The sequence below is a fragment of the Notolepis coatsorum genome (genome assembly GCF_963971535.1).
Source record: "Notolepis coatsorum genome assembly, chromosome: 2".
NCBI lineage: Eukaryota > Metazoa > Chordata > Actinopteri > Aulopiformes > Paralepididae > Notolepis > Notolepis coatsorum.
In genome coordinates, this window is record NC_140166.1 from 58,618,870 (window position 1) to 58,642,732 (window position 23,863).

At 45.7% G+C, this 23,863-nt stretch overlaps 2 protein-coding genes across 2 annotated transcripts in view; both read right to left on the reverse strand.

Moving 5' to 3' along the window:
• pcsk6 (proprotein convertase subtilisin/kexin type 6) overlaps positions 1-23,863 on the reverse strand; it is a gene marked incomplete at its 5' end in the record, with an annotated part of 408,343 nt that overhangs the window by 70,277 nt on the left and 314,203 nt on the right. The window contains 2 exon segments of the mRNA XM_084308170.1: positions 15,227-15,330; positions 19,078-19,165. Of these exon segments, the coding sequence (XP_084164296.1) occupies positions 15,227-15,330; positions 19,078-19,165 (192 nt within the window).
• Positions 13,423-14,556, reverse strand: LOC311248863 (creatine kinase, testis isozyme-like; the record flags this gene model as incomplete). The annotated part of the gene is made up of 1 exon (XM_084338092.1): positions 13,423-14,556. One exon carries the CDS (start codon positions 14,554-14,556, stop codon positions 13,423-13,425), a length of 1,134 nt encoding a protein of 377 aa, XP_084194218.1.

Genomic DNA, 23,863 nt, shown 5'->3' on the forward strand with positions numbered 1-23,863 from the left:
TTATTATAATATTTTTTACTTCGCTTTGAAATATTATAGTGAAATATTTTGCACTGTTGTCGCATTTATCTAGTTGAAATCCTCCAACAGGCTCTTTTTTGTAAGTTGACTGGTTTGCACACCAATAATACAGTGCAATAATAGAATAGTAGAATAGATAGTAAAATTATGCAATAGAATGGCCAGAGTAAAATAGTGCTACAGTACAATCAACAGCGGGGTGTATTAGAAGGCTATGGTGAAGAGGTACGTTTTTAGCTTATTTCTGAAAATATTAAGAGATCTAGCTTCCCTAATGTCCATAGGTAGTGTGTTCCATAACTTTGGTGCATAGTTAGCAAAGGCTGCATCCCTGATTTTCTTTAGACTGTGGCTTGGAACCTTCAATAGACCAGTAGTAGATGATCACAATGTTTATACTTTGTATATAAGGAGGAGGACCTTGAAATCAATTCTAAATGTTACCGGAAGCCAGTGTAGGTTACTTACTTGTAACTTCGGGTTTGATCCAAGGAGTAAGTTGCCCCATATTGCTCTGTAACATTTCTCTTTTTGTTATAGGACCGACTAGTAGGATTTCAGTTTTGCCCTCATTTAATTTTAGGAAGTTGTTCGTCATCCATTTGTTTATTGCTAAGAGACAGGCGGAAATGGAGTTTATAGCTGTGTGATCATTTGGTTCAGCGGAGATGTACAATTGTGTGTCATCTGCGTAACTATGGAAACATACATTGTGCTTTCTAATGATGTCTCCTCAATGTTCAATGTTCAATGCAATGTTCAATGCAAGTAAAGCACTTTAAACTTTAAGTATGACTAAATGCTTTCTTGACTATATATATAGTAACTGTTCCAAAATGCATAGATTTCTATGTATTTTAGGGGTTTGGGGGGCTAGCTCTTTTTAATATAAATGTCAGATTGTGTAATTTATTTCATAGATTTCTATGCATTTCAGGAGTTTGGGGGGTGGCTCCCCAAAATAATTAAATAACATAACCCTAACCTAACCCTAAAACCGAAATAAAGTAAAAAAGAAAAAAAAGTTACAAAATCCACAAATTTTCGCCCAAAAAACGTCCAAAACCGGCAAAAAAAAATTCACGGACGCCCTGCGCACGCCCGCTTCATATACTTCTGTGCCCCCCTGTGCCCCAGTAGAGTGCTGGGTCTAGATACGCCCCTGCTCCCGAGCCACTGTCTCTTATTAGTTTGCAATGTGAAACATAACCGAACCAAAGAAAAACTGCAACAAAAGTAACAATTTCACTTTTGATTCAGACCATTTCAAACAAACAAACGTAGGTGTGGAAAGCGCCCTCAGCACGCACACAGCTGTTAAGTGCGTGCATATCAAGAAAGGAACAAATAAAACGACCATGTCCCCTGCCATATGTTCATTTATTTTATGAATGTAAGGCGTTTAAAAGTTTGATCAATTGAAGGCTACGTCATACTAAGTATGAAGAGAAACAAACACAATATAGAGAGATTTGCTTAGAATCACCACACAAACAAATTTATATGAAAGTAGCCTATAGCCTGGTGCCTGTGGAACGAGTTTACCATCTCCTTGTCAGGATTGGGGGGGGGGGGGGGGGGGGGGGGTACGAGGACACACATGCAGACACACACAAAAGGAGGGAATCCAGAGGGGTAACCACTAGAATCACAGAGCGAGGAGATAGGGTGAGGGGGGTGAGATAGGGTGAGGAGATGGGGTGAGGGAAAACACAAGAACACTGAAATAAATGCGGCTGGGTGGCGCAGCGGACATTGCGCTCGTCACAAACACAAGAGACACCGGTATCGAATCCGGCTGTCGGCGTTGCCTCCGGCTTGGGCCGGCCGTCATACTGACTCAATTGGCAGTTAGCGGGTGGGAAGTCGAAGGGTGGTAGTCTGGTCGTTGTGAACAGCGACTCCTACAGGTCGGTTGGGGCGCCTGCACAGCAGAGACAGGAAAAATAGCGGGGGCAGTGTGAGCCTCCTCCTCGCCAAATGAGAGTCCGCGCTGGCAGGTGAAAAGATGCGACAGGCTGCCTCCACATGTATCGGAGGGGACACGTGATGCAAGGCTTCTATCCTCCCTACGACCGGCCAGTGGGGGGGGCACATGCGAGCAACGGTCGAGACAGGGGAGGGGAGAATTGGCACGGCTAAATTGGGATGGGAGAAAAATAGAAAAAAAGAGGAGAAAAAGTGGATAACGAAAAAAGAACACTGAAATAAATGAAAATAAAAGCTATAGAAAACACAAAACACCAGGATAAAATAAATTACCGGTACCCCAAAATAACCCCCACTGCGTAGCAAAAGCACCAAAAGCACTACAGAAAGAGAAAACCCTATAAACATGAACTTGAGACACTACTGAGGGCAAACATCATAGATATATATAGAACACTAGATAGCTTGCCCGCGCTGCCGGCCAATGGAGAGCGACATCACTGAACCGCCGCCATCTTGCTCCAGTCAGCCTTGAGTGAGAGTGAGTGAGCTGCACAGACAAAAATACTCATAACTCGCTGAAATATTGACGGATTTACAAACGGTTTGGTTTATTACAAGCATTATTAACGTGGCTATGATTCAAGCGGTTTGTAAAAAAAAACATCTTTAATTTTTTTTTATAAGTATGCAGTATCATAACTACATCTTTGATGTTTATAGCAAACCAACCCGTTTGTAAATCCGTCAATATTTCAGCGAGTTATGAGTATTTTTGTCTGTGCAGCTCACTCACTCTCACTCAAGGCTGACTGGAGCAAGATGGCGGCGGTTCAGTGACGCTGGTGACTCCGCCTTAAGCTATCTAGTGTTCTATAGATATCTATGGCAAACATGACATGAACAAGTGTCTGAACACAGGAGACCAAACCTACTTCAAGGCGCTGCACACCTGACACCAATCAGGTGGCAATCAAGCCCACACACCTGCCACGCCGCATGGCAATTAACTGATGTCTGTTGATTGACAGCTCACCAGAGAAAACCTGAAAATACATCCAAAACACACAGGAATAAACTAAAACCAAAATGAAATTGTGACGTCATGAGTATGTATTGTAATATCTGGGTAACTAGGCTATTCAACTGACTATTCAACTAAGTGATTTCTTTGGACCCAAAGAGTTAATAATATTGGATGTTTCTGCACAATGACCCTAATCCTTTAGTTGTGCCATCAGTCCTCTGATTGGCCACTGACGCGTTTGCCCAATCGCGTGACGAGCTGTGTCTTTGCCCATTTCCGCGTCGAACAGCCTGCAAACTACCTGCCGTTCTATCGCCCTGCTCTAAGACAAACTCTAACCTTAACCTACTTCGAAAGAGTGCCTAAGCCTAACCAGTGTAGAAGCTGGCGTCGGCCAATCAGAGAGCGTCCTGCAGAAATGCGGCTACGGAAAGTATAGACGCTGCACACCTGACACCAATCAGGTGGCAATCAAGCCCACACACCTGCCCTGCCGCATGGGGCAATTAACGTTAGGTTATGACTATAACCAAGTTCTGTTAATTAGGGGTGACGCTTGGCATCACTACTGCACTATCTCGCGTACGTGCACGCGTACTGAATAAACCACAAATGTACCTCTAATACCAGTATTAGTCTGACCACACCCCTCATCAGCTTACCTTCATAAGCAGGTGTGTGGTCACCTGCTCTCCTCCTTCCCAAGCTTTCACCACAAGGTGAGGTCAAGGGCTGCAGCGGCCGTCTGATGCCAAGCGTCACCCCTAATTAACAGAACTTGGTTATAGTCATAACCTAACGTTCTGTTTCATTAGGGGCTCTGCTTGGCATCACTACTGCACAAAGGGAGGCCAAGCGGAGCCGCTGGCTGACAAATACACCCCGCTGACAGCCCCCCAAAACCATCAGAACAGGGAGGGCCGAGCCCCCCCGACCCCCCCTAATGGAGGGTATCCCCCCTATTAGAGGCTTCACGGGAAGGCGACGGACCCGACCGTGCGAAGAGGCACTCAAGCAACTTAACGCACAGGGTGAGCAGACCGTGGCTTGACCCCACGACTACACACACGCACAACCCGCATGCCACCCGGGAACGAACGGAGGAACAACCTCGTTACTGCCCCCAGAATCACGGGGTCAAGGGCAAACCCAACCCCGTGGCAAGGCCGTAGCAGCGGAGCGCGAAGGAAGACCCAGACCCACCAAAAGGACTGGACTCCCTGGAATGGGGGCCCGGAGAAGTCCATGATGCCAGCATCAAGACCCCACCAGGTGGGCACGTAGTGCCCCGCCCCCCACATCGCCAGCGTATTCGGACAAAGGCCCCCCAGTTACTGCACCTGGTAATCCCAGGCGGTATCCCAAGTACTAACCAGGCCAGAACCTGCTTAGCTTCCGAGATCGGACGAGATCGGGCGTGTTCAGGTCGGTATGGCCGTAAACCGAGCGGGCCCCGTCCCCCCAACAGTACACCGCCTGGCACACTAACCCTGCAGAACAGACAGTCAGCATGGCCGTAAGCACACAAAAAAGGTTAACCAACGGAAGCAGGCAGCGCACCGGGGAAAAACCAGGCAACAGGCTGTTAACCCTAGCCTGGAGACTGCGGACGAGACAGGCGCCAGAGGGGACAGCTGAACACAGCCGCCCCGGCGGAAGGAGCGTAAGCTGGCGGTGTTGCATGACCAAGCCTCCATTTAAAAACCCCCACCCAGAGGGGTCGAGGCAGAGAAGGCTGACACGATTGGCAGACGTCATGAACGTGCAGGGGCACCCTCAAACGGTGAACCCGGGAGTTGACACTGCTCCAACACACCAGGGAATCAACCACCTCGGTGTTACCCAATGCGGTGGTTGTTCCTATAACCCCTCAAGAAAAAACTCCAAAACACACCTGCGGGTATACACCGGCTATACCGCATTACAAGTGTTTCAGTTTCCAAAAAGGGTTAACCCAGGCCTACGGGTCGCAAACATCACTTCGGACCGGGCCTGGCGGTACGGGAAGCACAGGGTCACCAGAGGAGGTCAAAAAAAACCACCCCCACAGGCCCCTCTTCGCCATGCGTGAGAGAGGAGCGAAAAATAATGGAGAACCAGCCCCTAAGCACACCGTACCTGGTATTCCCCGGCGGTCTTCCAACCAAGTACTAACCAGGACCAACCTGTGTAGCGGCCGAGATCCGACGAGATCGAGCGCGTACAGAATGGCATGGCTGTAAGCCATGACGACAGTGCTGAGTAAAAACATACCCAACCAGGGTCTCCATAGCGCTTAACCCTGTGACACCCAGACCGACCTGGCATTTTTCCCCCTGAAAAAAGCCCAAGTCCCTCAGGGTACCAGAACAGCAGATCTGCATCCCCGGCGGACAACGGGTTCAACTGATCTGGACCAGCGTGACCAGAACCAGTCCCGTGCCCCAACCACGCCGACATGCCTACTCCAGGAGAAGGGCAGATATGCGTATTGATCTTAACATGAAAAGAAGGCGCCACCCAGACGTTCGGACGAACCGCGCCTGGTGGCCCACCCCAAGGGCGTGAGACCCCACTACATATGTTCAGATCCATCCCGTCATCATCCCCCAGACATGAACGAGAATCCGTCGACAACCCACCCAGGTCATGGGATGTGGTCGTCGGAAGAGGAAAAACCCCCATCTCAGTTGCTTTATAAAAACGCTGTTTCAACCACAAGCAACCAAGGCGTGCCAGTCAATCGCCTGTTTACAGCGAGCTAGCACTATACGTGCGTCGGGACACACCCCCATCAATGAACAGGCTATTTAGACCTGTCATTGAATCCCCAAGGCGCCCAGGGGAACGACAAGAGGGGTGTGACACTCCCTAACTCCAACACTTCTGGAATAGAAAGAAGGAAGCATCAACAGTATGTATCCCAGTCTACACAGCCGGGGTAAAAAATGTTCACATTTTTACATCCCACCACCCTCCCATAGGAAAGAGACGGGGATCCCCAGAGAGACTTCCCACGTGAGCTGTACAGATTGAAAAGAATATATTGCACCTTGAGCCATGTAAAAAACTGGTTTTAGGGCCTCCGGGAAGAGGCACTGAACCCATACACACTCAATAAACGAATTGAATCGAATATACATACAATAGAAAAGGACCCTTCTAGAGGGTCCACTCACTTTGACAATCTGAGGAGGAAGGCTCTGTACTCTGATGGAGGCTTCCTCACATGGAAGAAGGAGTCCGAACTCACAGAAGGCCTGAATAGGCGCTTGGTGAGGAGGAGCCCTGACCACCCCCCCTGAAAACAGATCCATCACATGGACCTGAACAGCACACGGAAGTCCTACCAACAGAGACGCGCACGGTGACGTACTCTATGGCGGGGGAATTCCTGCGGTGCACACGCCCAATATACCAGGCCGTGGGACCAGGAACTCCCTCCCCCCCCCCCCCCCCCCCCCCCCCCCCGTAACGTGCCGAACCGCCACGTGACGGGAACCTTGAAGGACAGGGGGTGTACCCCTGACCGACAGAACAATGGGGAGAGGAAAGGTTACCAGTTCACCCCTTTACGACCCCACACCCATGATACGACGTAACGACAAAAAGAGAATATGACACAGTCATAGTCAGCTCTATGAAGCGTTTCACAGCTCCACACAGCGCATGAGCTAACCTGCTATCTGATTTTTACTAAGGAAAAACACAGAATAGAGAGGGCTCTAAGAACCCCGGTCCAACATACACATGTGCTTCTGTGGCCAGTACAACCCAGTTGTAGGTCACATGACACACACAACCCATCATCACCTACAAAAAATGGCAAAAACACTCAACAGAGGAACGCCGTTTTTTTCACAATGAGAGAATACATCATTCTTGATTAGTATCGACCACAGGCCTTGCTAAGCACACATGACAGCAACCAAACCAATTTCCCTTTAGGAAATAAGTTTCTCCAGCAGATTTAGCACAACCTCAGCAATCAAGCTAAGAGTTACATCGTATCCCTACCACACAAAAGACACAATTAATGCACAACATGTCTGATAGGAGGTGATAAAGTCCCCAGGGAACCGGGGGGGAAAAACACAATCCTCCTATTTTACCCTCAATACGGCCAGTTAAAACAGGAAAACCTGTTAATGTGTGAACACACTGTTCATTGTCATTACAGTCTGAGAAAGAACATTCTTTTACTCACTTGTCACCAAGCATAGCTTCATAGGTTAGTTACCTTAGTTGTGAGTACACGGCCGTGTTACTCACACAACAACCAGATCATTACATCCCGTTTGCACGGAGAAGCTAACTGCCAGTGACAAAAACAGCTCACACATAACCCGCAACGTATCCTAAATGCATTGTAGCAACACACGTTTTGGGAAAAACACCGTTATTCACAATACATTTAGCAAAGTAAAACCAGAAGACGTGTTATGAGGTCTGGTCAACCCCGTTCCTACCCGGAACGCAGATCAGCGAAGTGCAGTCACAAGACACCGTAGAACACAGCCGTCCTGTGTTGTTCGATCCGGGCAGCGTCGCCGCTCCAACCAGTCGCTACAGTCCTCTTTGTTGACGCAATCCCCGTCCAGGCTCAGGGCAGGGTCGACGAACATCCCCTGTCAAGGATGACGTCGTGGTCAAGAGTGTAAAACATGTTAAAATCAAAGCACGTTCAACAGAATAGCATCAAGCTAACGGCTGCTCCAACCGTTCGGGTGCTATTGCTTCTGCTCGCGAGACGCCGATCTAACGACGCACGCGATCAGAAGCGAGCTCACGACGGCGCGCGAGAAGCTAAGCTACCCCGCGCCAGGCCATGGCCATAGCAGCAAGCTAACGTTACCTAGCGACCACGACATGCTAGCCCCGCAGCTAACAGCTGACTGGCTAATAGTAGGCCTTAAGCAGGCCATGCAGCGATCCAGCAGGCTAACGCAGCAGTTAACAGCTGACCGGCTAACCGTAAGCTATGAACATGTAAACAATGACATAACACTCACCCAGACAGGCCGCCGTTCTGAACCTCTCCTCACTTTTTAAGAGAAAAGAGAAAACAAGATGTCAACACCGCTTCACAACGGTGACATTAACACATCCGACGGAATCAGCACAGTACCAACTGGCCTGTGTAGCTGACTTTGAACATGAATCTGCCGCTATCGCACATTACATGCACATATCCCCTCGTGAAGGAATACTCTCATTTGGATATGAAAGATGGGGCCTTAACACGGTGACAGAGAGAATCCACTCGTCCAGAACACACAGGGATCACCAGTGTCAATGGTCGCGGCCCACTAGTTAAAACTATAATGGTCTCCAGACCAAGGCCTTCTGTCGCCTAGGTGGCTGAACAAAGGACCCTAGTCTGGGGCCGGTTTCCATAAACTTTGTCAAGTAGCCCCCATAGCACTAACAGACAAGTGGAGCCCGCCAGCAAACACTACTCACCCAACCTGGAACGCACCGCTTCTCACAACAGCGGCATGTCCGACAGTTCAGCTGTGGCCTGACAGGTTTCACCCCAACAAACACAGCAAGGAACTGCAGTTGAGAAGCATGCAGCGGCGTGCTCCCAATACGAAAACCGGTGGAGGGTTTTTAGAATGATCATCATCTTCCAGACACTCCAGTACGAAGACAATATCGCCGTATTTTCTCGAAAATAGTGAGAGAGAAAATAAAGATATGATGTCAACGTATCCTTGTTTCCCAAAGCTGCTCCTAAACCTTTCTTCCATCATGGTGTCAAGTGTGGGGATCTACCGAGGCACTTCTTCCTTGTGGTGAAAGCGAGAAGGAGGAGAGCAGGTGACCACACACCTGCTTATGAAGGTAAGCTGATGAGGGGTGTGGTCAGACTAATACTGGTATTAGAGGTACATTTGTGGTTTATTCAGTACGCGTGCACGTACGCGAGATAGTGCAGTAGTGATGCCAAGCAGAGCCCCTAATGAAACAGAACTGATGTCTGGTGATTGACAGCTCACCAGAGAAAACCTGAAAATACATCCAAAACACACAGGAATAAACTAAAACCTAAATGAAATTGTGATGTCATCATGAGTATGTAATATCTGGGTAACTATAGGCTACTCAACTGACTATGAATGAACTAAGTGATTTCTTTGGACCCAAAGAGTTAATAATATTGGATGTTTCTGCACAATGACCCTAATCCTTTAGTTGTGCCATCAGTCCTGAACCAGAACAAGCACACGGTGAGCTTGAATCTCTCCCCAAGTCATGCTCTCTGGAGCAGCCGGTCATCCCGGCTCCAATGTCACCACAGACATCATTAATTTAACTGGTTCGATAATCCAGTGGAGGAGGGGAATACACTACCAAACAGTTAACCCCTTTCACTGCGACAATACAGAAGGTGTAACCCTTTCACTGCCGCACGACAGCAGGTTAACCCTTTCACCCTTTTAACCGTCTGTAGTCGTGTGATAGTAAAGGGTTAACCTTCTGTAGTGTGGTAGTGAAAGGGTTAAAGCTCAGTATTAATAAGGACACATCAGAGACGCAAAGGTCCACGAGGAAAGGCAAGAGGATATATAGAAATCTCATCTTACATCTCAGATAAATTTTCCACTTGGAATGAATGATAACTGCAATACTGCAGAGTTTATGATGTGTGTAATTGTGCTATAAAACTTGAAATACTATTAGTTTTAATCTAAGCGGGTCTTGAAAGTGGCAATAGGCCCATCGTGTTTCCTTCGTCACTTCATGGTCGTGTTGATTGAATTTCGTGCAGTGGGGGCTACTGTACGAATACTGTACGAATGTGGAGGTCAAATGTTTTTCTGCCGTCGCCGGGATTTTTTAGTTTAGTTTAGTTTAGTCTACTCAGTTTATTTGATCAGGGACAGTGCATATCAATCAACAGTTATACATTTATAAATTAATACAAATTAAAAACTGTAAATATGCCAACATTAGCAGGGTGGCTAGTTTTCAGCTGTAGTCCCCGGGCCAGATGTTTAAGCCAGAAAAGAAACAGAAAAATAGAAGGACATTAAAGCTAATATAAAAACAGTTTAAAACATATTCTGTACATTCACTCACTAGGCATTCGTGCCTCTATTAAATAAAACTGTGTACAGGGACAAATCAAAGCTACATGTATAAGCACCGTATAGACAGGCACACATATGGCAGGCACACATATACATAATCATAAATCACATAACCACATAATCACAATCAGGACAGTCAGGCTAGTGGGCGAGCACACGGGGGCTGGGCAGCTGGACTAAATCGGTGGTAAAGCCAATATTTATTTACATTGCATATTCCACCTCTGTGTGAGATGGTCTACAGCGTTAGAAACATGTAAATGTTTGTTTTTAGCGCCGAAATAAAGAGAGAATCATTTTGTTACCGGAAATTCCTGTAATCACTTGCAATATTCGATCACAGAGGCGCCCCTCCGAGAGGATTGCAAATAGCAGTGAAGACCGCTTGTGCCTCGACTCCGGCGTTTTGGCCGCACTGAATTCCAAATACATGATGGTGCACCCATCGCCTTTCGGTTAAAAACTCAAAAGTCCCAAACGGAAAGAATAATCCGATTTCACACGTTTTAGTTGAAACTTTGGATGCAAAGACCTTGTTGTTGGCTCCTATTTAACACAAGCACAGCCATGGAGAAAATGACACTAATTCCCGCCGGGAACGGGTCAGATGACCCGACAGCCTTTAGAATGGAGATGGGAGGGAGAGAAGGGAGGGAGGGAGGGAGGGAGGGAGGGAGGGAGGGAGGGAGGGAGGGAGGGAGGGAGGGAGGGAGGGAGGGAGGGAGGGAGGGAGGGAGGGAGGGAGGGAGAGAGGAAGGGAGGGAGGGAGAGGAAGTGAGAATGAGGGAGAGGGAGGTATAGAGAGGGAAAGAGAGGGAAAAAGAGAGTTGGTCATGAGCAGTAAAACTCCTGTTTTTATTAGTGCTGTCAATCGATTAAAATATTTAACTCGATTAATCGCATGATTGTCCATAGTTAACTCGCGATTAATCACATTTCTTTTAATTTTTTTTTTACCTTAAACGGATCTTTTTCAAGTTCCAAGTTTTAATACTCTTATCAACATGCGAGTCAACAAATGCTTTCTTTATGCAGCCATTTACCAAAAAAGGATGACCCTCATGCATTGCAAATTTGCATCAAATTCAAAACAGAGTGATGCACAAAATAACTTAAAAGAAAATAATAATGGAAAAAAATGAATAAAGTGTGCATGAAATAATAGGGGAAAGAAAACGTTAGGAACTTGTTACATTCACCCACACAAGGGCTGATTAATCACACCCCCCCCTCTCTCCCTCACACTCTCCCAGCTCTCTTTCTCTCTTGCCCCTTCCTCACCTCTCTCACCCCCCTCTCTCTATATCACACAGACACACTTCAGAAACAAACATAGTATCAATGAGAGCATCAATAATACACTTGAGTGAAGTCTAGTAAAAAAAAAAAAAAATTTAAAAAAATTTAAGTTAATCGTGAGTTAAAAAAAATAGTGGCGTTAATAGAATCGGGCGCTAACGCGTTAATACCGCGTTAACTTTGACAGCCTTAGTTTTTATACATAATCAGATTGTTTTTAGTAATACTGTGCACGAGCATTACACTAGAACATGGGTTCCCAAACTTTTTCAGCTCGAGACCCAAAAGATTAATTCGGTGTTTCCCCGGGACCCAAACTTACAAAAATACATCATGAATTGCCATAACATACATTTATAGAGGGGCCGGGTAGTGCAGTGGACTAAGCGTCTGTCTACCACCACAGAGACAGTGTGATCGAATCCAGCTGTGGTGCTTCCGGCTTGGCCGACCGTCCATACTAACACAATTGGCAGTTAGCGGGTGGGAAACCCGGCGAGGGTGGGTCCTGGTCGTTGTAAACAGCGACTCCTACAGTTCGGTCGGGGCGCCTGCACAGCAAGGGAAGGATCTAGGAGAGGTAGTGTGACCTTCCACACGTTACACTCTCCCAGTGAGAGTCCGCGCTGCCAGGTGAAAAGAAGCGGTGGGCTGGGTACACATGTGTCGGAGGAAGCATGTGATAGTCTCCGCCCTCCCGGACCGACGGTAGGGGGTAGAGTGCGCAACGACCAGGAAGGGGATTGGGAATTGGCATGACAACTAACATTGGGATGGGAGAAAAAACTGAAAAATAAGGGGGGGAAAGAGAATATTTTTTTTTTTAAACATACATTTATAAACTAGTGACACAGAACACAACAAACCATGAATTTCAAATGTATATGAAATGTGTTTATTTAATTATAAAAGTACATCACAGCAATAATCAGAGTGTAATGTTAAGTTGCTCACCACCTCATAACTATGTACATACAATTTTGTATCACTTTTAAAAACAAACATGTGATACTCTCCTTTCTATTTCTCACCCTTTTCAACTCTCCATTTCTTACCCCCTCCCTCCGTCCCTCAACCTTAAACCCCAACATTGAGCAACATTCTGATTCATTTGTACTGACTTATTTAAAAATTCTACTGACCTGACATGCTAGAAGGGGTATAATATTTCATCTATGGCACAATGAAATCTAATGAGAGGTATGTGGCTGGTTGAAGTTTTCAACCAGCAGATCTATTCTGGGCTTGGTTTTTGAAAGTGCTATTATGAGGTCATGCTGAGCATTTAGTCTGTTTCTGTATTTGTTTTTCAGGTATGCTAGAGTAGAAAACCCAGATTCACATAAGTATGTGGTGCCAAACTGAATCAACACATCTACAGCTTTAAATTCTTTTTTAATACTTACTTTTTATTTTATTTTATTTTTTTAATTTGCGACCCAATTTGGGAAACACTGCACTAGAGGTTCCAGTAGTGGGCAGCTTGAATTGCCAGGTCCTAAAACCAACGCTTTAAAGGAGATATTTTATTTTTAGAGCATTAACTCTTTGGAATAACCTGCCTCAAAACCTCTGCTGCATTTACAGTAGATTCACTTTAAAAAATAATCTTAAATTGTTTTTAAATTGTTTTTAATACTGTAATTTTTTGTTTTTGTTTTACACTGTAATGTAATTTTAGCTATCTTAATTGTTACAGTAGTTTCATTATGCATTGTGTGTACTGACTTTTAATTATTTTGTTTTTGCAATAATGATTGTTTTTGTATGTTTTTTTGTGTGTGGACCCCAGGAAGACTAGCTGGTTGCTATGGCACCAGCTAATGGGGATCCCTAATAAAATAAAATCAAACACTGCTTCCAGATACAAAATCCTTCATCACACTTGGGATGGAAGACTCGTCTAACTTTGTTTCCGTTTTTATATTCTTAGTGCCGCTAAATGCTCGGGGGGCGGAGTGTATTTTCTTTGATGTAATTAAGATTATTGTTTTTTTTATACGGGGAGGGGGGGAGACCAGGAGGAGGGGGGGGCTGGTGAGGGGGGAGGAGTTAGGGTCAACAGGTTCATCACTTCTGGTCGGGCATGATGTCGTCAAGGGACTGGCCCGCCTCCAGGCGCTTCTCCATCTCCACCAGCAGCTTGACGCCGTCGACCACCATCTGCATCAGCTCCACCTCGGAGAAGCCCAGACGGTCGGCGTTAGAGATGTCGAAGATACCCCCCAGCGATGCCGTGTCCACTCCACCTGTGCCGCGCTTCTGAAGCCTCAGCCTCTTGAGGATCTCTTCGAACTTCTCGTGCTTGCTGACGTTGGGCAGCTTGACGTGCACTCCGGCGCGCAGCCCGGTGCCCAGGTTGGAGGGGCAGGTGAGGACGTAGCCCAGGTGCTCGTTCCACATGAACTCATGACCCTTGTCCTTGAACAGGGACTCGATCTTTGTGAGGCCGGTGCAGAAGCGATTGAACACCTCCTTCATGTTGCCTCCCTTCTGCATGGAGATCACACGCAGATGGTCTTCCTCGTTCACCCACACCAGGAAGGTCTTGTTGTCATTGTGCCAGATGCCCCTGCCGTCGGGCCAGTCGCGGGCCATGCCGGACGCCAGCAGCAGTGGAGACACGGGCTTGTCGAACAGGAAGTGGTCATCGATCAGCTTGTTCTGTTCCTCATCCGTCATGTTCTTCAGGGCGTAGTACGTGCCTTTCAGGTCGCCGTCCAGGGAGTCTAGACTTTCAATGGAGAGGGTCTCGATGGCGCGTCGCTCCCCGCGGCTGCAGTGGGGGGGCAGGGCGATGCCGCGCACGCTCCTTCCGGTTCGCACCCTGGAGCTCAGCACGTAGTTGGGGTCCAGGTCGTCACCGCCCTGGAGGTTGTCTGGGTTCAGGTCCGTCTTGTGTTTGTCTGAGGGCTTGTAGCCCCCGTGGCGATCCTCGATGATGGGGTCCAGCAGCTCCTTGAAGACCTCGTACGTCTCCTCGTCTCCGGCCACGCAGCCCACGGTCATGATGAAGGGGTGGCCTGGGTTATCTACTCCGGTCTGAATGACGTCGTCCAGGGTGAACCCACTGGGGGTCTCTTTGTCCCGCAGGCTGGAGTAGATCTCCGGGGTCAGGATCTTGGCCATGTGGTTGTTGTGCTTGCTGAGGTCGGGGAACTCCTGCTCGGCGGAGTAGTTCATCTTCAGCGTGTTGTGGGGCATGATTGCTCTCACCTTTCCACAGCAAAACGGTCGGCAAGGCACCTTGGTTGAGAGATGCAGGCTTCAATCTGTGTTGTTTAGTCTATCTGTTCAGTACTGTTCAGTACTGTTCAAAGATGCACACTGAGCTCTTCTGAGAGAATTGTTGAGTATATAGACAAATGTTCTGGAATGTTCGATTATGACATCATACTGTGACATCACAAATGTGCTATTATGACATCATACTGTGACATCACAACGGAACATGTTTGAGTGCCATTTGAATAATATAAATAATGTTTGGTAAGGCTGTCCCCGAATCTTTGGCCTGAATAATGAGAACCACCAGCTGATCACAGAGGCAGTGCTGACATTTCTGCACATTTCTGTCTGTCTGTCTGTCTGTCTGTCTGTCTGTCTGTCTGTCTGTCTGTCTGTCTGTCTGTCTGTCTGTCTGTCTGTCTGTCTGTCTGTCTGTCTGTCTGTCTGTCTGTCTGTCTGTCTGTCTGTCTGTCTGTCTGTCTGTCTGTTTGTCTAGTCTCTGTTTCTTTCTGTCCAGTTAGTTTGATCACACAAGCTCAGTCAGTAAGACAGACAGACAGACAGACAGACAGACAGACAGACAGACAGACAGACACACAGACAGACAGACACACAGCATGGTGTAAGGTCAAAGGTCACCACTCACCGGTGCAGGTCCAACAGGAAGCGTGGCAGGGGCTACACCTCATCTCCTCCAGGTGGAAGAAGGTTCCGTTGGCACATTCCGGGACGCAGGTCATCCCAGCCAGACTGCACACAGACAGACAGACACACGGCATGGTGTAAGGTCAAAGGTCAAACTAAGACCACACACACACACAACACAAGGTAAGGTGGCATAGACCACCGCAACACTTCCGGGATTCTGAAATCGGGGAGGAGATTGCGGGGGGGGGGGGGGGGGGGGCAAATTAATGAATGTGGACGAGAGCCTTGACATTAAGTGATTGCAGATACGGCTGTGGGGGTGCTAGAGACATGATCCAATAGACTTGTATGCGCCTGAGTCTCCTGAACACGGCGCGAGACATTCCTAATCCATCAGAACTAAATTGGCAGCGAAAAAGAGCGTTTTTAAGCATCGATTCCCCCATGCACATGCGCAGATTGGCCACGGAGTGTGACGCAACGCACATCCACCCTGGAATGTTCCATTAGAGGGGGTGTTGTGTTGTGAGAATGATAAGATAAAATTAAATATACAGTAAAAGGAATACAGTACAAATATACAGAAGTCTACAGTAAGTGTAATATTGCACAGTGTTGTGCATTTATAATCAGTAGCTTAGGCTACATAGTAGGCTAATGACAGCCTATTCTAGTCTAGCAGGTGCTGGTATAGACTAGTAATGTTGATTTTCAGTCATCTATGACCATTTTTTGCCTAGATATACCGTATATCTAGCCAAAAAATGTCATATATGTCATATATTATACGTCTGGAGGGTATATTTTCCTCCTGCGCGTTGCCCCACAGCCGTATCTGCAATCACTTAATGTCAAGGCTCTCATCCACATTCATTCATTTGCCCCCCCCCCCCGCAATCTCCTCCCCGATTTCAATGTAACGCGGAAGTGTAGTGGTCTATGCACGGCTTAAAGGAACACGCCAACATTATGGGAAAAGTGCTTACTGTCTCCTACAGAGTCAGACAAGAAGACAAGATACGGATTTCCTCTCTGTGCGTTCGGTAAAACGCTATCCGGCCGCGAGCTAGCCTAGCTCAGCAAGTGGATACAGACAGACTACTGTATCGGATACAGACAACACCGGTGTGCGGGGTTCACAGCTGTGATCATTTGGCTATAAGACAACCTTCTTCTTATGACCAAAAGATGACAAAATCATTATGCATCATGCTATACAAAAATATGGTGTATTGTCCAACTCACGCACAGGCACTAGGTGGTGATTTTCTGTTTAATCTTTTTGACCTTCTCTTTAACCCTTTCACTGCCACACGACAGCCGGTTAACCCTTTCACTGTGACAATACAGAAGGTTAGCCCTTTACTATCACACAACCGACGGCGATGCTCCGTCATTAGCATCATTAGCTCCGCATTTGCGGAGCTAATGATGCTAATGATGGAGTATCGCCGTCGGTTGTGTGATAGTAAAGGGCTAACCTTCTGTCGTGTGCCAGTGAAAGGGTTAAATACCACCATAATCCTAGGGTTGTTGAGCACTATTCATTCTGTAACCCCCCCTCCCGCGTAAGGGGATTAATAACGAACACTTGACTTGACTTGACTTTCTAAAATTCTTCATGGTTAAAGTTGAACACATGAAGCTAAATACCTCTCCCCCTGCCCGGTTTCTGTCATCCTCTCCACTAGAACCAGCTGTGTTCAACTCTTTTGAGCCTGTTTCTCCACGCGCTCTAACCGGACATTATCTCCCTTTTATGAAGCTCTCAAGCTCCTCCCCTAGTGACATCATCATCGCCTCCTCGCTCCTCAGAGAGGTCATTGGCTCTGTTGGCCCCAGCATTCTGTCCGTCATCATTTTGTCCCGTCTCCTTTTAAACGTGCTGTAGTCGAGCCTCTCTCAAATAATCCCAATTTAGATGCCCCCCATCCCTCAACGTCTTTAGGCCTGTCTCTAAAATGACCATTTCTGTACTCAAAAAAAGTCATTCTCTCTCAATCACTTTTTATTAACCAGAACTGTACATTTGAAAATGTCCAATCTGGTTTTCAGGACGTTTCACAGCACTGAGTCTGCCATCTTGAAAGTCACTTGGGAGACTGTGCCTTTCTAATACTTCTGGACCTTATAGTGTCGTGGTTTTACATGGTCGATCGTTTCATGTTGACCTCCAGAAATGGGTCAGTGGCTCAGGCAAAGCAGCCAATGGTTCTGCTCAGTCTCATGTGACATCGTTATGACATCGTTATGACATCGTTATGACATCTTTATGACATCGTTATGACATCGTTATGACACCATAATGACAGGGGTGTAAAGTACTTGAGTAATTGCACTTCGTTACAATACTTAAGTACTGTTTTTGGGTATTTGTACTTTACTTGAGTATTATTAGGTTTGTATACTTGTACTTTTACTCAATTACATTTCAGGGAAAAAAAACATACTTATTACTCAGATTTAAAATGCAGACCTACAAAGTACAAAGTACAAATCTTGCAGGTCCAACAATTTTAATTAGTATATTTGTTTCAGGGATCTTTGATTAAACACCTGCTACTATCAGAAGAATAGACAGTCAGAAATAAAGTTTTTACTTTTACTTTTTAGTACTTAAGTACATTTAAAAGTAGACACTTTTTTACTTTTACCCAAGTGTGTTTTTAGCCAGATACTCTGACTTTTACTTGAGTAAGATTTTGAGACGGTACCCATACTTTCACTTAAGTATAATTTCTGGGTACTTTTTACACCCCTGCATACTGCTATGCAGTTTTAATCAAGTCAAATTTATTTATAAAGCACATCTCACACACAGAGGCAATCCAAAGTGCTGTACACACAAAAAAAAACGATAAAAAGGAGAAGGCACAGCATAAAAAAGAACGATTCTCTCAAGTGGCGAACCATGTAACACGCTGCGTCGCGGCACGGCCGACCCGGGTTCGATTCCCGGACCCGGCGTTCTTTACCGAATGTCTTCCCCCGCTCTGTCTCCCATTCTTCCTCTCTCTCTCTCTACCGGACTGCCCGGTAGTAAAAAAACAATAAAAATCTACCAAAAACATAACAAAAAAAATGTAAAAATAAAGTAATCCATTTCCAGTGTTGTTCATCATCTCTACACTTAAATAATTACGCAAGTGATACTGTACATAAGGCGGTGCTTTGCGGTGAGGTGTTGGCACCGCATTGCTGCAGGCAGGAGACAAATGGGGCAAAGACCACGGTGGGTCGGAGCGGGTCGGAGCGGGGTCTTTTCTAGTCTGTGATTGCTATCATTAACTGGTGAGGGACAGGAAGATGTAGCAGAGACGTTCCGTCACGGTGGCTGTGCAAGGTGGAACAGAATGTGCACTGTAATTTTATATAGCAATTGATTTTATTTGTCTTAACACTGCGCAATAGTGCTCACCATTTATTTATTTAATTCATTGTAACTTTGTACCTCAGCGCTGACCTTCATTGTTTGTTTGTTGTATTGGTTGTCCTTTTTTTTATCGCTCTCTATTGTCTGTTAACTGCCTGAGCTGTTACTGGATACCTGAATTTCCCCTATCTATCTATCTATCTATCTATCTATCTATCTATCTATCTATCTATCTATCTATCTATCTATCTATCTATCTATCTATCTATCTATCTATCTATCTATCTATCTATCTATCTATCTATCTATCTATCTATCAATCAATCAATCATGAGATTATGCCATTTGGAACATACCTCAGCCAATGACAATGCAAGGTCTGAAAATAATACAAAACAATTTTCTCATCAATGTACGGTAATTGTATATAATTAAGTCAAAATATAATAATAATAATAATCTAGTGTTGCTTCTACCTGTATCCTGTGTTGCAGGCTGTGCACCGGTCAGCATCTCTGAGGCAACTCGTACAGCTCTCATGACACCTCAGGCACTGTCTCTGGACTGGGAGGAGACAAGAAACACCTCAGACACTGTCTCTGGACTGGGAGGAGACAAGAGACACCTCAGACACTGTCTCTGGACTGGGAGCTTATTACTGTTCCGCAACTGTAGCTACTTCCGGGGTAGGCCCTGATTGGCCCCGACAGGCACGTAACAGGCGCGGCCACGCCCCGCGGTAGCCTCAGGACGCGCAACTTTCTCTGCCGCGTGGCACGCTCCGCGGCAGCATTATGTAGTAATACGCCCTTTTTCACTATCCAGAAATAGCTCAATTGGCAGCGTTGCATTGGTGTGGATCCTACCGTCTGTTGCTGGTGAGTTCGATTCCCGTAATTTTTTTTTTTTTTTTTTTAACGTGCATTCGTCCGCCGTTAAGTCTAGGCATGTTAACTTTAAGCATTGTTTCGGAGTTGGTTATGGTTAGAAAGGTTAAGTTTAGGCGCTGTTAAGGAGCTGGTTAAGGTTAGAGTTTGTCTTAGAGAATGGCAATATTCTTTCGGAGTTGGTTATGCCTTATGGTTAAGGTTAGGCATGGTTAAGGTTAAGGTTAAGGTTAGGCATAGTTTCGGAGTTGCTTAAGGTTAAAGGGTTAAGTTTAGGCGCTGTTAAGGAGCTGGTTAAGGTTAGAGTTTGTCTTAGAGAATGGCAATATTCTTTCGGAGTTGGTTATGCCTTATTATGGTTAAGGTTAGGCATGGTTAAGGTTAAGGTTAAGGTTAGGCATAGTTTCGGAGTTGCTTAAGGTTAAAGGGTTAAGTTTAGGCGCTGTTAAGGAGCTGGTTAAGGTTAGAGTTTGTCTTAGAGAATGGCAATAGACAGCCTATTTCCGCACGACAGCTCTCAGCAGCCTCGTTGCGCGTCCTGAGGCTGCCGCGGGGGCGTGGCCGCGCCTGTCACGTGCCTGTCGGGGCCAATCAGGCCTGCCTCGGAAGTAGCTACAGTTGCGGAACAGTAACAGGCGGACTGGGAGGAGACAAGAGACACCTCAGACACTGTCTCTGGACTGGGAGGAGACAAGAGACACCTCAGACACTGTCTCTGGACTGGGAGGAGACAAGAAACACCTCAGACACTGTCTCTGGACTGGAGGAACACAGGGAGGAGACAAGAAACTGTACCCATGTGTCAAACAGGTCATCAACATATACATACAGGAAACGCATTAAAGAAATCATAAACTCGTCATAACCCAGAAGAGAGGGTCTAATTAGCCGTGGAACAGACAGACAGACAGGCAGGCAGGCGCACAAACAAACAAACAAATAAACAGACAGACAGACAGACAGACAGACAGACAGACAGACAGACAGACAGACAGACAGACAGACAGACAGACAGACAGACAGACAGACAGACAGACAGACAGACAGACAGACAGACAGACAGACAGACAGACAGACAGACAGACAGACAGACAGACAGACAGACAGACAGACAGACAGACAGACAGACAGACAGACAGACACACACACACACACACACACACACACACACACACACACACACACACACACACACACACACACACACACACACACACACACACACACACACACACACACACACACACACACACACACACACACACACACACACACACACACACACGGAGTGGACAGTGAACCAGGTGAAGTGAACGTTACTCGTGGGAGGCTGGTTTTCCCGACAAGAAGAAGAATAAATGGACTTGGTTTCAAAGCCGCGTTCCACAGCTCCCGTGTGGGACCAGTTTGGGTTCAAGCCGACTGAGAGAGGAGAGCCCGTTAACACGAACAAGCCTGTATGTCAACTGGACGACCATTTTATTGTCCTCCATATCTTCCATGTGTGTGTATGTATTAGGGCTGTCCCCGACTAAGGATTTGGTCGACTAGGATTGGCCAAAATGTGCCGTTAGTCGACTATTGGTCGACCTAAAAAAAAAAAAAAAAGTATAATATTTTAAATTTTTATTTATTTAATTTTTTTTTTTTTTTTTTTTTATCATTCCATTTGGGCTGTGGGGGGTGCTTAATGTCTGAAGGAGTCGACTGAAGGCTTCTTGTCCTCTGCAAAAGCATGCAATTGGTGGCCAACCTCTTAGTCAAATATAATAATAATAAAAAAAAAAATTATAATTTTTTTCAAAAGAAAAGAGGCATAGAAGCGTGGCTAACGCTAATGGCACGCATACCAGAGGCTAACTGCCTACGAAAACAGGCACAGAGGCACTGAAAGAGGATTTCACCCATCTAATGAACACACTATACTAGACAAAACAAGATGTATCCATCAGTGGGACTACGGCTCCTTTCGACCGATTAGTCGACTAATCGATTAATAGGGGTCAGCCCTAGTATGTATATATGTGCACATGTAGGTAGGTATATAGTTGTATATATGTATAAACAATGGCTAGAGGAACGATACAGGGTAACATACAGTTTTGGCAAATATTAATAAGGTATTATTAAAATATGTATTGTTAACTAAGTAATTTTTTTCAATATAAGTCTAGTAATGTATGAATTAGTAACTAAAATATAGTATGTTCTGATGAGTAAATAGGGGGATTAAATAAGTGTATGCTTCTTCCCACTCCTTTTCAAATATGTAAAAAAAAAAAAAAAAAAAAAAAAAAATTGAGTTTGACTGTTTTGTTTGTTCTTTGTTCTTTTAAATTTTAAAACATTTTTATATACATTTATTATTTGAACGGTTTAAGGCTATATATGTACTTGATGTTTGTTTGTTATGTTGCATATTTGCAATAAACTTCAATCAATCAATCAATCAATCAATCAATCAATCAATCAATCAATCAATCAATCAATCAATCAATCAATATCTAAGTTCTGAAAAGCAGTCAGGGGAAGCTCAGTGTTTTGGGTCATGCATCAGACTCAATGAGCCGGGAGTAGAAACCCATGTGTGCTAGAACCTAGCCGGCACCGCCTGGGATGGAAACTGCTCTGCTCTCAACCGCGTCTATTCTTTTACCAACGGATTTCCAGTTCCGCGTTCGCGTTCTGCGATCTGATTGGCCACTGACGTTTCTGGTGCGATCTGATTGGCCACTGACGTTTCTGGTCATGTGACATGTGCGCCCAATCGTGTGACGCGCCCATTTCCGCCTCGAATAGTAGCAAACTACCTAACGCCTAGTTTATCACTGGTTAAGCTTAGGCGACTCTGTCGAAGTTGGTTAAGGTTAGAGTTTGGAATCAGGGCTGGCGTTCTATGTCGCTGCAATGTGAGCAGAGAAGTTCAACTGGTCGTCGAGGACAACACCAAGGTTCTTGGCGGTCGGGGACGCGGTCACAGCTGCATTCTCGACTGTGATGGAAAGGTCAGGGGGGAGGATTTGGCCGGCAGGTGGAGCAATTCTGTTTTGCTTAGGTTCAGTTTGAGGTGGTTGGTCGTCATCCAGGCTGAGATGTCGGACAGACAGGCCGAGATCCGCTCAGAGACGTGGATATCCTTTGAAAAGGGTTGGACAGACGATGCAGCCAACGTGGCCTTGGGGTTGAACGTTTGAAATGTTTGAAATGTTTCTGGTCGATGTTTTATTGTTTTTTTCCGGGCAGTCCGGTATAGAAAGAGAGGAAGTATGGGAGGATAGAGGGGGGAAGACATTCGGCAAAGGTCTGTTTTCAAGTCATATTCTTCTGCCATTTCTTTCCCATCTGTAAAGAGATAGTGGATCTTCCTTTTCCTGTTGTTTATCAAAGCTGTTTTCTTTGACGATTTTAGCAGATCAGTCCAGCATTGCACAGCCATGCTTCTGTTGTAACAAGACAGCACTTCCTGAAACAGCACGTAGCCGAGGTCTTCTTCTTCTTCTTTATTTTTTTCCGGCAGTGTAAACGCAACATGGCGTATTACTGCCCTCCTCAGTTCTATACTACGCCCACAATTGAGAACAACTTAAATACGGATAGGCCTACAAAACAAGAAGAAAAAAAAAAAATAATAATAATAATAATAATAATAATAATAATAATAATAATAATAATAATAATAATAATAATAATAATAATAATAATAATAATAATAATAATAATAATAATAATAATAATAATAATAATAATAATAATAAATTAAATAACATTATATCCTCTGGTACAACTCTGACTTGTGCAGAAATGTCAGCACTGCCTCTGTGATCAGCTGGTGGTTCTCATTATTCAGGCCAAAGATTCGGGGACAGCCTTACCAAACATTATTTATATTATTCAAATGGCACTCAAACATGTTCCGTTGTGATGTCACAGTATGATGTCATAATAGCACATTCTAGAACATTTGTGATCTATATACTCAACAATTGAGGCCGCTCACAGGCCGGTGGCCCCGGCCTGTGAGCGGCTGTCCAGGGTATTGGGAGGATGGTGATGGAAGTAAATGGTGTGATGGAAGTAAATGGTGTGAGAAGGGCGAGGAAGATAGCGATGACGGAATGGAGTACAGTGGGGAGGAGAGGGAGAAAGAAGAGATGGAGAAGGAGGTGTGGGAAACGGTGGGGAAGAAGAGGAAGAAGCAGACGGAGAGGGACGACAGTGATGATGGGGATAGCCAGGGCAAGGGTAAGGGGTCGGGTGAGAGTAGGGGGGAGGAGAGTGGGGGAGAAGGGGGGAAGAGGAAGAAAGTGGGGGACGATAGCTCAAGTGGGCCGGGAGACGAGGGTGCTGGAAAAGATGTGGCAAAAGCGGAAGTGAT